A 15022-nucleotide genomic window follows, 5' to 3' on the forward strand; every position below is an offset into this window, starting at 1 on the left:
CCCATAAAAAACTTAAAAAAATCAATATAACTTTAAAATAAAAACTTATTAAACAAAACTAATATACATATACTGCTATATTAAAGTTGCTTTTAAATAAATAAATAAATTATAGAAAATGACAATTTAAGTAATCAACAATGTAAAATGATCATTTTTCTATAATTAAAAAAAATGAAAACATTAACTTTTTCATGATATTATTTTTAGTCATTTACTATAATTTATCAATTGTAATTACTTTATTATTTATAACTGAGGGTAATTTAGTCATTTAAAAAAAATTCATCAAATTTGAGTGTATGATAATATTTTATTCTGGTATTATAAATTAAGGGTACCAAATATGAAATATTGGTAATAGAAGTTACCTAAGCTATACATTGTAAAAATATAAAGTAATAAATGTGCAAATTCCCAAAATAAAATGATAAACGGCTCTGATTGGCCGTCACATGAGTTTACACGGAAGCCATGGTACAGTACACACTAATTTCACAGGGATCTCAATTCTAATAACAGGACAATGGTAAAGTATGCGACACCTTTGGGCATAGATAGAGAGAGAAAGGAAGAAAAAAATGAAGAACAGGTTTTAGAGGGAGAAACAACCAAAGCAAATAACCATTTTTTATTTTTTATTTTTCTGATATATAAATTCCTTTTATATTATTATAATTTTTTACCCGGATCGGACGCTCGCCCGAGTGACCACCGAATCACCCTAACCGGGATCGATTCATGGAGGGAGTTGGAGCCCGGCTCGGGCGGTCATCGACCCGGTACGGACCGGTCACGGTGTTTACTGGACCGGTGAGGAGGTGGAAGAAGAAATGGGTCCACGTAGCACCATCGACTTCTAACAGCAGTGGAGCAGCGTCTGCCACCACCTCCTCCTCCTCCAATCACGCTCATAACGGCGCCACTAATGGTAGTAACGGTTCTCACCTTCTTCTTTATAAGTGGACTCCAATTACCCAAAGCCAAAACGCCGCCATTAACGGTGATACTAATACCAACGGAAATGCTAATGCGGACAGGGTTTCTGGTAAAGACGAGACGGCGGCGGCACAACTGGACGAGCCTCCTAGGCGAAAATTCAAATACATTCCGGTAGGTCTATGTTGACCTTTGCTTTGAATTTCATTTAATTATATATTTATTTTAAATGTTGGGTTTTTTTTTCCGGGTTAAAAAGGTTTTAATTTTGTTAAAGGGTTGCAGGCTTGTTTAACATTATGTTGATTTTGATATATGTTGGGCGGCAATTGTAGTTTAGGGTTTGGCGTTTTAGTTTAGTATATCTGGGAACCTGCATTTTTTTGGACTGCTTAGATGTAGTAATAAGGGGGTAAAAAATTGTAAGCATATTTTTTTTAGTGAGGATGTTAGTTTCTGATTTGAGTTTTATAAAAAAAAAATTGATTAGAGAGCTTGGATATATGGGGTTTTTGGGGGCTTGATTGTGAAGGAGATATATTTTTCCATTCATCAGTACATTGAAAAGATATAGATGCCTTAAGGTGCTAACACAATAATTGGGTTATTTCTATTACAATCTTCTATTCCTTTTAATATATTGGATTGTTTAGTATCGATTCTTTGTTGTTGTTGTTGTTTGGGTGAGATGATGATTTAAATTTTAAACTCTTATTGGGAGAAAGCGTCTAAAAAGGTTCATATTTAGTGATGCATATTTATAGGTGGACTCATTGAGTAACAAAACAAAAATACTGTAAAAATGTTTTTCTCAGCTCAAAGTTTTCTGAGCTGCTGCCTTGTATTTATATAATATTTGTTACAGAATACAGAATGTTCTAGACACAACCTTTTTACATAATGATTACCACAATAACGCAAAGGCAAAGAATAAAAGAAAAATATCCTAACAGAATTGTGATAGGAAAAGAATTAGTTAGCAGGGACCACAAAGGTGTAATGACACCTGTACCAAGAATGCTAAAGAAAGCTTGAGTGAGGCTAACACCAGAAATTCATTTCTATATGTTTTGTTCTGGCGTGATAGATTGGATTGGCAGCAAGAGCACTAGCACCTAAATTATCACACCATGCGACAGGGGTGCTAGACAAAGGAAACACAAGTTCTTGTAGAAGTGACTGAATCCATGAGATTTCGACAGCAACATGAACAAGGGCGTGATATTCAGACTCAATACTAGAATGAGAGCCAACAACTTGTTTCTTTGACGACCAAGATACTAAGGTATCTCCTAGATAAACACAATACGCAGCGACACTCTTTCAATCATCCGGGCAACAAGCCCAATCGGCATTCGAGAAACCAGTGAGAGTCAGGCGAGTTGAGTGTTTGATATGAAGACCATGATGTAAAGTGCCCTTAAGATACCTTAGAACACGCTTGGCTACACTCCAATGAGTGGTGGTAGGTGCTGAAAGAAATTGATTGAGCTTGTCAAAACATAGATCCGGTCTTGTGTTAGTAAGATATTGCCGGCCATCGATGAGACTCCTATAGTAAGTAGGATTGTCAAGCTTGGAGAGTGGTTTGCCAACAACCATTGGTGTGGGGCATGGTTTCAAATGAATCATGTTAGACCGAGCAAGTAGTTCAGCAACATATTTTGCATGGGTGAGGTACATACTAGTTTCATCCCTATGAACCTAAATGCCCAAGAAAAAATTCTAAGGTCCAAGGTATTTGAGAGTAAACAACCGATAGAGTTTTAGTGATAAATTGTTGTAACTGTGGGGTATTATTACTGGTAACAATGATATCGTCAACATAGATGAGAACAAGGACAATGGTATTGGAGTGCTTGTAGAAGAACAATGAAGAATTTGCCTTGGAATTCTGAAACTTCGAGCTGATCAAGGTAGACTTTAGTTTATCAAACCAAGCTCGCGGAGCTTGTTTCAAGTCATAGAGAGATTTAGCAAGTTTACACACATAATCAGGTCGGTGTGAATCTTCAAAACCTTGAGGTTGAGACATGAAAACATCTTCTTCAAGAGTGCCATTAAGAAAGACATTATTGATGTCTAACTGTCGAACATCCCAACAGTAGGCTACTGCAATGGAGAGCACAATGTGAACCGTGGAAGCCTTAATAACGGGACTATAAGTTTCAATAAAATCAATACCAGGCCGTCGGTTAAAACCTTTGGCCACCAAGCGCACTTTGTAGCGCTGAAAAGAGCCATTAGAATTTGTTTTGGCCTTAAAAACCCAGCGGTTCCCAACAACATTCATCTCTGACCAAGCAGGTACTAGAGTCCATGTATGATTGTTTTGAAGAGCTACAACTCATCCATCATAGCCTTCTTTCAACCAGCATGCTTGAGAGCTTCAGTAATAGATGTTGGTTCAACAAAATTTGTTGTCCGTGTTACCATGGGATGCCAGCCTTGCTTTGGGTTACCATGGGATGGCTAGTAGGAGATGGTGTGGATGAGATAACAGTAGTATCAACTGAACCAGGGCTGGAAACATGCTCACAAGATGAATTAGAAGTAATAGGATTAGGAGTAGAGTTTACCTCAGCTGGCCGAGGAGTGGAGGACCCAGGTGGTGACGCACAGTCAAGAGAGGCTGCTGGTTGGGCATTATCATCATGTGCAGAATGAGACATTGGGACAGAAAGAGGTGTAAACCACGAGGGAACAACAACAGTGACAGATTGTTCACGATGAGAAGTATTGAGAAAACCTGATTTAAAGGGAAAGTCAGCTTCATTAAAGATGACATGCATTGAGATATACCACCTACCCGTGGAACTAACACATTTATATCCCTTATGGACTTCACTGTAGCCCAAATTAACACATTTAACAGAATGATATTGAAGCTTGTGGGATTGATAAGGACAAATACAAGGATAACAAGCGGAGCCAAAAACTTTGAGAAGCTTATAATCAGGTTTGGTAGAAAATAAGACTTCAAATGGCGACTTTTGAACAAGAATAGGAGTTGGTAAACGAGTAATAAGGTAGACCGTAGTTGGAAATGAATCCCACCAAAACTTAAAAGGCAGGTGGGCTTGAGCTAGGAGGGTGAGACCCATCTCCACAATGTGGCGATGTTCACATTTAGCCCGACCATTTTGAGCAGAAGTGTGAAGAGGAGAGTGTTGAAAATCTATCCCATTTTCAGTAACCACTTTATTGAAAGACTGAAACTCACCACCCCAATCTGTTCTTAGTTGCTTAATCTTCCTGTCAAACCTACCAAAAGCTTAAACTGAATGAAAGCATTTAAAGCATCAGATTTTGCTTTTAAGGGATATATCCATGTATAATGGCTATAATAATCTACTGAGTGAATGTAGAATCGAAAATTCGTGTGAGAAAGGACCGGGGCAGGTCCCCACACATCGATATGAATCAATTCTAAGGGTTGCTGAGCTCGTTTGGGATTAGTAAGAAAGACAAAGCATGAGATTTACCAAATTGACAAGCTTCACAAAATGTTCTATTTCATTCTTTGAAGAGTTTACATTGATATGACTCAAGACTCTTTGTAAGACCTTGCTAGAATGATGGTCTAACCTTTTATGCCATACATCTTTGATGGAAATAAAAGAATGGCTGAGCAACGTGCTGGCTTTCATTTGACTAAGACTTGGTTGAAACACTAGAGAAACAGTGAGTGGGTAGCAGCTGTTTAGAGACACGAGGGTGGAAGGGTGGATGCACATGATGAAGTTGGTAAAGCCCTTCCTTAAGCGTTCCTTGAAGCACCACCTGTTTGGTCTCCAAATCCTTTGCAAATTGATACATTGTTATCAAGAGTAAAACGCGAGACACTGATAAGATTCTTAGTTATATCTGGTACATGTAATAGTTTTTTAAAACCAAAGGTGTTTGGTTGGTGGATAAGAGAGTACCCAAACCAACAATAGCAATTGGAAGCTTTGTACCATTTCCCACAATCAGCTTGTCCTTACTAGTGTACTGCATTTTTTGAGCTAGATTACTAACTTCAGTTATGAGTTGATTACTTGCCCCACTATCAACATACCAATCAACATCATCAACCATATCTGGAGTAGCAACAAAGGCAGAGGCACCAGAATTATTGCTGGTATTTGGAGAGCTTTGCGAGCCTTTCGGACCGGCAGCAACAGATGGAATAGAACCCATATAGGTATCATCAAAACGATTGTAGCAATGAGCAGCGAAGTGCCCATACCGCCCTAAAACTTGACAAGTGGGCTTGGCATTTCCTCGAGTAGTTCGACCACCACGGAAACGATTATGGTTTCCACGAGAGGGATTATGATTGTTACGCGAGCTTTGACCAAAATGAGAGGTACCACCACGATTAGGGTTAGAAGATGAAGGCCGATGAGTAAAATTTGTTGTAGGAAGAGGAGTAGGTGTTTAAGAGCTTGCTTGTGCCAGTGAGAGCATTAATCCTGTCCATCTTGCTTTCATAGCTAAGACGGATGTCTTGCAATTCAGCCCAAAAGGTAGATGACCGAGCCTCAATCAACACAATAATAGGTAAATATTCTGCATCTAAACCAGACAAGACATTAGCAACAAGGTGACGTTCGGGATAGGGGTCACCTGCTAGGGTGAGAACATCGACCCATTGTTTCTTTTGACGAAGATGATCAGCCATGGAGGAGCTTCCCTTCCGTGCCGTCTGAATCTGAGTATGAAAGTCATCCATCTTGGACTTTGAATGGGCGTCGTAAAGAACTTCCAAGGCACACTAGAGATCAGCTGAGGAGGCACAACCCATCACTTCGGTGGCAACACAGTCATGGACCCATAGAGCCATCCAAGGAGAAGCTGGTCATGCGCGATCCAAGTTTCAAAAATTGGGTTGACCGACTGAACACTAGGGGTAGGGGAGGAAGATTCAGACGACAAGAATTTAGATGATCGGGGTTGGGTATCGAGAAGATAGCCATCATGGCGATGACCACGAACAATAGCCGAGACCATTGTCTTCCACAAGGAGAAGTTGTTGCGATCCAACTTGAGGGCAAATGGTTGGGAAAGAGTTGTCATAACAGAGGAAGAGGAGAACCCAGGAGCGGAAATAGACACAGCACTGCCAGAAGCGGCGGCGGGAGCTGAGGAGGGCGGAGGAACACCATTATCGCCTGAGGAAGCTGCACTAGTTGTGTCGTTAGTAGACATTGATGGCACACACCAAACATGCTCTGATACCAAGTAAGAAAACAAAAATAATGTAAAAATGTTTTTCTCAGCTCCAAGTTGTCTGAGTTGCTGCCTTGTATTTATATAACATTTGGTACAGAACACAGAATGTTCTAGACATAGCCTTTTTACATAATGATTACCACAATAAAGAATAAAAAAAAATATCCCAACAGAATTGTGCTAGGAAAAGAATTAGTTATCAGGGACCGCAAAGGTGTAATGACACCTGTACCAAGAATGCTAAAGAAAGCTTGAGTGAGGCTAACACCAGAAATTCATTTCTTAACACATTGTGATGCTCTTCCTCTAAAATCCAAGTTATTAGATTTGGAATTGGCAGATCATACATAGTTTCTAAGTTTTAAATTATCGACAGTTTTGCTAGAGAATAATTCGAGTGTATGTTTTCATTAGCTTGCCAGCAGAATGCTATTGTATTGTTGCTTTCTTAGAAATCATTTTCCTGGAGAGTATAAATCAAGCGTCTTCTTATGTTTTTTGTAACAATGAGCCTTGAGGAATTTGCTTTCGTGCTGTGGCTAAATAAAACAAAGCTACTGAAATTAGTGCTCATCAAATATCTTAGGTCTATGTTACCTTAAGACTAACATCAGATAATATTTCTATCAAGTATCACTTTCTTTTATCTAAACATCAGATAAAATGTCTAACAAGTATTAAGTGTAGTATTAAAGGTCTAGCATTTACTTTAGTGGAAAATAGGAGTATAATCACGGGGAGCCATTCTTTTTGGTCTTGACATGATCATGCTACACCAGGGTCTTGATAAGTGAAGAGCGTTAATCTATATGGATTATGATATAATAATGCTGGACCAGATTTTTATTTTAATATTCTATTGTGAGAAATGCTGTATTTGGAGTGATAAGCTTGGTTGAACTCATGCTCAAATTAAGCTGATTTGGCACATTAACAAATACTGGTGATATGATATACAACTGGAATGCAAAAGTAATTGATGTACAGAAGTAAATGGATTTTCTTTTTTTATATCCATGTTGAAAATAAATCTTGTTGGATTTGTTGAGTCATTTCTGAATTATGGATCTTAGCTAGCAAGTTGAAGAGAACCTTTCGTGCTCTGACTGTTTCTTTTCTTAGTTCTGTTTTGACCAGGCTTTCTTGAATTGCACTGTATTTACTATTTTAGACAGACTTTATTTGATTGGTTTTCTAGCAAGGGATTCAAGATTTTACTCTTATCTGTACTGTATGAGCTTTCTTTAAAGAACTACTATGAGGCTGAAGCTAGTGTCTCTATTTATGGTTCTCAATGTATGGCCAAAGGTTTTGAAGATTTTAGTAATGATTAAACATTATTGAAATTTGGGTTAACTAAAATTTTTAATATATTTTATGAGCTTTGTCTGGTTTTTATTTTATTTTTAAAGAGTCATTAATGTTTCTTCATCTGAATTAGAATTAGAAGTAGAGAATCGATTGATTTTATAGTTTTGGTTGTTATCATGCTTTGCTAATATAATCTCTCATCATCTAAATGTACAGATTGCATTGCTAGAGGACACGGCAGAAGATGAAGTTGCCGTAAAGGTGACAGGGGAAGCTGAAGCAATTGAGATTGATTCATCCAAGGATGGTAATTTGGATGAGAAACCTGACATTAATGATGTTCCAATGGAAGAAAATCAGGTGAACGTTCTCACATGCTTCTGGTTGTTCTTTTGTTGTTTCCACTTCTTATTAAATGAACTGCCTTCTATGGATTCCAGATGAACTATTCTTACCTTCTATGGAGTTATGGGTTAGGATAGTTTAGAATTAGTTAAAATTTAATGTAGCCTTCCAAGCAGAAAATCAGTGTTTATAAAACTTTCTTCGACAACAATTTCTTTTATGCTTTTTTTTCATCAGGCCTAACACTCGAATTTTCATTTCAATCTCAGGACACAAATCAGGTAGTACGCCAAGATCTGAATGAAAGTACTTTGGATCTGAGCTTGGGATTGAATGCTCATGACAGCGACAATGATCCCGAATGAAAAGCTGATCACAGAGATAGCTAATTGAAAGAGTGAAGTTTACTGTACTGCACCGATTGGAGATTGGAAGCCTTGCCTCATTTTTTGGTCACTTAGATGAAATTGCCCATAGACTTCAAATGTTTTCATCCCCAGCACATCTCTAGTCCCTTTGGCTTATCCAAGTAGTTTTCTATTGCTGTGTCATTGTCATACATTACCTATTCTTCAGCTCTGAACAATCGAGTTTTTTTGCTTCCAGAAATTCTAAATGGACGTGCTGGTGTGATGAGATTAACTATTTATTTACCATTGACATATCTTTGTTAATATCTCTTATGAATTACTAATGGCTGTGCCATTTACTCCGTTTTGTGCTGAAAATGGAACAAACGCCATATCAAGGTTCCACCGCCCTACCTCTCTCAAGACCCGGCTTAAAAAGTTTTCTACATGTAAAATATGACCCCAAACTAAGAATATCAAAATTGAGAAAACCGAAACAGTTTTTTTATTAGATATGAGGGAGGCTCTTGAATGTTCAGATTGCCACTAAATTCTCAATCTTTAGCCAGCAGACAGAACAAAGTGTAAGGAATGAAACATAGGTTGCAATAAACATTTTGGAGCCTTCCATTCCAACAATGGGAATGGGAAATACGAAGTTAAAATTTTACGAACCAAAATGTTCAGAATATCTTTCGTCATCATTCTTTTGCAATAACAGCTTCTGCTTCAGAGGAATAATCATGCCTGCATTACCAACAACAACAACAAATAAACATTGTGAATATATGGCCACATTCAAGGGCCACGTTCACGTATAATATATATCAATTCGGTAATTAGCGCTTTTACACAACTCGGCAACCAACAGAGCATTGGAAAGAGATAGGCATCAATGTCTTGTCATTATTAAAATTTTAAAGTAATCACCAATTAAAATTTCAACAGTATAACCATTTCAAGTTCTTTACAAAAAAACAAAATGAACTTACTGCACTTTGCGATAAAGTTGGTAGAGTCCTGTCCCAGCCATTGCAACATTTACACTAAAAAGATTCCAGTTTTTCTGCATCGAAAGATTACCATAATTCAAAGTATTAAGCAAATAACTGCCCATAAAAGTTACCAAAAGAGAGAAAACATAATCCTAAAGATGAAACAAAACAACAAACTTATTCTTTGTGTTTGACATGATTGGTTTTAGAAAGAAAAGGGAAATTGGGGACAATTCTATTTATGCACTCAAAAAAGAAATAATCTGCTCTGTTTCCTCAACCAATTGCAGTGCGTAATTAGTAGTTACTTTCATGCGTACACATAACAAGTAAATAGCTTACAAGTTACACAGAGCTCATTTAAGAAAAAACTGAAGTTGGTAGAAAATAGAAAAGAACAAACTGAAATCTGATTCTCAAACAAGAAAGCTCCAGAGTTTTTTTTTTTTTTAATGTGGGTTTATTGTCACTCTCTAACTTACTCTGCCCAGCCCTATTAAATTCAGTAACAAACTTCAGTAAATTAGCCTGACATGCAATAGAGTTATAATATTGAAGGAAAACATAAATCATCAACACCCAATTTTGTTTTTTGAATTGTTCACATAAATGCCCAAGTCAAATCAATCAAACATAATCTGTATTCCATGTGCAGAGTCATACTCAAACATAATACAAGAGTTGATGCCAATATTTCTGCTACTAAATTCATCCAATAGCAGTTTTACAATTTATTTTTTCAAGTATTACTGAACAAGAAAAAGTATATTATTGTCACAAAAGTCATCACCGGGGCAGATCGAAATTGGCAACTTGGCATATTTTATGGAAATAAAGGTCCCGCAAAGTGAGAAAGAGATTTGACATGTAAGCCATTTCTAACCTTTAATATTTACTAAATTCTTTCACAAATTCAAACTCTAACTACAACCAAAAACAATTCAGGTAATAACGGTTGGTTAGGAATAAGAGGTTGTTTTAATTAAGGTGTGCTTAGTAAACTAAGATGTAGTAATAGAACCACCCTCTTATTATTTGCCTTCTACAGTCATACTCATTATTTTGACTTTCACTCTTTGGTGGGTAGGATAGAATAGTATTGGATTGGATTGAGAAAAATAAAAGGAAAACAAGAATACTGAGTGAGTTGATCATTTATAAATATTAAATTATAAGGAAACAGGTTAGATACAAAATTATAATATTTTGCCTTACCATATGTATGAAGATGAGAGATTGGATAGAAAAAAATTATTCCAAATTTCTCAATAGACTAAATTATCTCCTAACAAATGATTATTTAAGTTCTATGCCCTCCAATCACATAACTAAATTACATAAAAAAAATCATCTAATCTCATTCTACTTTCAAATGATGGCCTAAGTTTAGTGAAATCCTCAAACATAAGATACACGATCAGTACATCCTCTAAATTAGCCAACTCAACAAATCAAACTTACAGGGGTGATGACAGTGCTGTAACGTGACCAGACAATTCCAGTGCAAGCAACCGCTAGAAAAACAGAGAGAGTGAAAGCTTACTCAATTATGCCATTGTAACTTCATATAAAGCTTTACAAACTTAAATTAGTAAAGGGAAATTGGTTTTCTCGGCCATCCACATATGTGTCGGCCAGTGCTTTATTTCAATTGGATTGAAACAATTTTTAAGCAGCTGAGTAAGAACATACCTATTTGTTGAGGATACGAAAGTTTTTCAGGTGGTTTAGAGAAGTCGGCAACATTAGCTATGCTGATGCCCCATTTAAATGTCGGTGCCCAAAAGTGAACTGCATTGAACAAACAGTCAATCAATTAAATCACCAGTCCACAACGTTGTAATTCATAGAGTTGGTGTCATAATTAGAGTTTTCTATCTTGTAAACTTCTTAGACAAGAAGGCCGTTGAAATTTTCACCATATGCCAGCTGAGTCTATTGTATAAAAACCATTCAAAAGAACAACATTCTCAAACATGATAGATTATTATATCCCAATATTGACTATTCAGTTAAAAACAATTAATTTTGCGATCAACCAGTGAAAGCTAGTCCAAGTAATCAATTGTTTTAAAAATACTCGAATCCTTTTCCATTTTTTTGGTAGAAGAATTTGCATAATAATTACCCAGAAAAGCAACATCATGAATTTTTTGCTGGAATTCATAGCCTTACTTTTTTTATTAAAAAAAAAACATCAATTGTGTGCACTCTCTATACTAATGAAGGGAGGGGTCATTTATTCCTAAATTTGCTTAATATATCATCCCAAACAATAATTTGAATCAAAATTTGAGCACCCTCGACTAATATTTAACTTAATTCTATACATCTATAATGAAACGCCAATTATCCCCAAACCTAAAAGGGTTCCCCCACCCCTACTTAGAAAAGAAAAGAAGAGATTATTCTACGAAGATGTATTAAATCTAACATCAAAGGATCGAACTTTCCAGTGCCACTGAGAATGAGATCCGTATCACAGAACAAAATCATATAAATATAAATTATAATTCGCTAGATATATATATATAGAGATTGTCGAGAGAGCACACTCGAAATGAATAATAGATTGAATAAAGGGAAAGCAAAATAAAGAGCACACTAGTTTTAGGGCCAGCCGGGTGGTTCCAGAGTGCTTGGAGCTTCGAAGTCGCCATGAATACACACTTTTCTCTCCTTCGCTCCCTTCTTTCCCTTCTTCCTTTCCTCTACTTACCACAGTTCCCACCTAACTAACCTCTTTGCCCAATTAAACGTTGCCACGTTGGCTATATAGCCCTCGTACAATTCTTTTTTTAACCTTGTTACTTGTTTAAGTTTGACTTCAAAAAAAAAAAAATTGCTGGAGTGGACTGGATAACTTCAAAATAAATAAATACCATTTTAAAAAATTTAGCTGTCGTTTCTTAATATTTCATGAAAGATCTTTTGTCTCAAAAATTTAAGTCCTATTTATATCTTTTTATTGAAATTTTTGATGTTCAAAAGATGACTATTAATTTTATTTCTTTCCCTCAAAAAAATATTTCAAAAGCTAAGACTATTCTTAAGTATGCTAATTGGGATCTTTATTATAAAAACACGATTTTTGTACATACCAAATGTATACTTAATATACATTAAAAGGTTGTATAAATTTATTAAAATTATTTATTTGGATGACAATGCCACTAATACACGGTGTATTATCAATGATTATAGGTTATTTTTTAGCAGAATAAATAAGAGGAAACTTGTTCACAAATATGCAAATTTTGAACAAGCAAGAAAATGTTCCAATAATAAATTTTGATTTTTAATTTTTTTTTTCCATATGCATATTTTAAAAAAGTTTTGTTATATGATGTAGACCCTCAAATTAAATGTTTTTGAAGTAAAACAACCATTTTTATGTTAAACGAAACTATTATTGAAAAATGACCGTCTTCAAAATACAATATAACCTTTACATAAAATAATTTTTTTGACAAAACTAATTGTATTCTAATTGAGAGATTATAACTAAAAATAGATGTATTGGCACAAAAAGATTTCTAATTGAAAGGTTATAACTAAAAATAGATGTATTGGTACAAAAAGATTTCTCAACACTTAATATTATTCATTTTAACAATAAAAAATCTCTAATGACTATTGCATATTTAAAATTAATTCAAGTAATTAATTTTCTCCTTTTAAGTAAAAATAAATGACATTATATATAAATGTATATTTTCTTAATAAGAAACTTAAAAAACTTATAACTAATTATATTTTAAAAATTATTCTTATTTAACTAACTCAAATTGAAACTAAATTTTTTTATAATAAAATAGAAGTTATTATTATATAAAAGTTTTATAGTAACATTTTTCATGAAAACCCGATCGTATTCAACCAATAACTAAATCATCTTTTTGCCGAAAGGTGATCACATGTCCAAGAATAATCAACATTTCATTACAATTGAAACTTAATGGAAGCAAATACTTATGAAAACATCTTCAAGCCTCTTCCTGATGCAATGTCACTTGAGAGTCAGACCGCATAAAACCCATGTTGACTTCAATAGTAAGTATAGAAACAATTTAATGAAATGGGTCTTCGGTATATGAACTTGTGGGTTGCGAAGTGAGTCCTCTAATATCATATGAGTGTTTGCAATTAAAGAGAGACAGATCGAGACCCAAAGACAATGGTCAATTGAAGAAAAAAGATTGAAATAAAAATTAGAATTAAAATCTAATTTATATGAGAAATGCTATAAGCCACTTGTTACTAGAATATATATGAGAATCGTTAATAAATTGCATTCGGCGCAATATTTGGCACCATAAAGATGATGAATTCAAGTGAATTTAAATGAACCGATCCTAATAATTTATTTAAAAACGTTTAATGTTTACACAAACTGACATAATGTATGCTATTAGAAACTCAATTAAATAGACAGTTAGCAAAAATTGAATAAACAGGCCATTTGAGATTGAACAAAAGATTTTGTAGTTCAATGAAAAGAAAATGAATATGCTTTTGTGTAAGAACTAGAATATTAAACAAAAATTGTTTTTGAATTTAGTTCAGCCAAACAGTTTCAATTTTTTTAACTCAGAAATAATATAAAAATATATTTGGTAACTAAATCAAAATTCTCAAGTCCGACACACTATTTCTAAAATTAGAGGCTTTTTTTCCAATAAAAATTAGAGTTTTCAACACAAAGCAATCAAATCTCTTTCGTAATTTTTATTAGTCGAAAACAATCAAGAAGTTAAAATAACAAACTTTGTAATACTATATTTTCTTTCATAACTTTTATTTTCAGATTTAAAATATTTAATTACAAGATCAAGCTCTTTTATCACAAGATAAATTTTAGTATTTTTATCAAAAATCTCAGTTTCAAGTAGCATTTATATATTTTTATTTTTTTTCAAGCTTTTTGCATATTCTTATTGAATGTGACCAAATCATTCACATTCCCTGCATTGAATTCTCTTTTTATTATTAGAAAAAGAGGCTTTTGAAGATGTATTACCTTTAGAGAAATTCTTTTTGTTGCCTATTTTTTTCATATATTTTTTAAAATTTCTTGTCAGTAGGGCCAACTCATTATCATTTTCATCCTCAGAACTTACATTCTTAGAACTTTTAAAGGCAATAGATTTTTCATCTTCTTTTACCTTGGTCGGTTTTTCTTTTTGTCTGATTTGTTGATTCAGTTCAAAGATTCAAAGAGAACCTATTGGTTCTTTTACCTTCATGGTATTCAGATCTTTGGCCTCCTCCATAGCTGTTAGCTTGGTGCTAAACCTGTCAGGTAAGACACGAACAATTTTTCGAACTAAAACAGATTCTTCTAATTTTTCTCGTAAGGAAATAAATTTGTTAGCAATATCAGACAATCTTTCATAAAATTCAGTAAGAGTTCCAGTCTCAAACATCTTAAGATCCTCAAATTTTGTTTGCAACATGATGGACCTAGAACGCTTAACATCAGCAATTCCTTCAACTTAAGTTTGAAGGATTTGCCAAGCTTCTTTGGCTGAATCAGAAGATGATATGAGTTTAATATATCTTTCGCCAACACCATTGAATAAGACATGTAAGAATTTGTTATTTTAACTAGACAATAAATCATCAGCAGTCGACCAATTTAACTCAGATTTTTCTATTGTTCTAGTTTTTTCGTCAAATTCTGTTGGTGCTGACCAGCCTGTCAAAACAATTCTCCATGCATTCTCATCTTGAGATTTGATGAAGACTTTCATCCTAACTTTCAAGAAAGGATAATTTGAATCATTAAGCAACGGTGGTTGAGTTATAGAACTCCCTTTTGCAAAAAACGACATGTTGCAACCAAAAAATACAACAAAAATACAA

General features: G+C 34.6%; 2 protein-coding genes across 2 annotated transcripts; one reads left to right on the forward strand and one right to left on the reverse strand.

The window, feature by feature from the left end:
• Positions 1-542: 542 nt before the first annotated feature.
• On the forward strand, positions 543-8524 carry LOC133794830 (uncharacterized). The gene is made up of 3 exons (XM_062232258.1): positions 543-1113; positions 7684-7827; positions 8082-8524. Exons 1-3 carry the CDS (start codon positions 742-744, stop codon positions 8175-8177), a joined length of 612 nt encoding a protein of 203 aa, XP_062088242.1. The 5' UTR covers positions 543-741; the 3' UTR covers positions 8178-8524.
• Positions 8525-8644: 120 nt separating this feature from the next.
• Positions 8645-11919, reverse strand: LOC133794831 (mitochondrial pyruvate carrier 4). Its single transcript, XM_062232259.1, has 5 exons — positions 11763-11919; positions 10850-10948; positions 10619-10671; positions 9155-9228; positions 8645-8909 (listed from the first exon to the last, which is right to left on the reverse strand). Exons 1-5 carry the CDS (start codon positions 11815-11817, stop codon positions 8864-8866), a joined length of 327 nt encoding a protein of 108 aa, XP_062088243.1. The 5' UTR covers positions 11818-11919; the 3' UTR covers positions 8645-8863.
• Positions 11920-15022: the final 3103 nt, after the last annotated feature.

Source organism: Humulus lupulus, chromosome 8, assembly GCF_963169125.1.
Source record: "Humulus lupulus chromosome 8, drHumLupu1.1, whole genome shotgun sequence".
Classification (NCBI taxonomy): domain Eukaryota; kingdom Viridiplantae; phylum Streptophyta; class Magnoliopsida; order Rosales; family Cannabaceae; genus Humulus; species Humulus lupulus.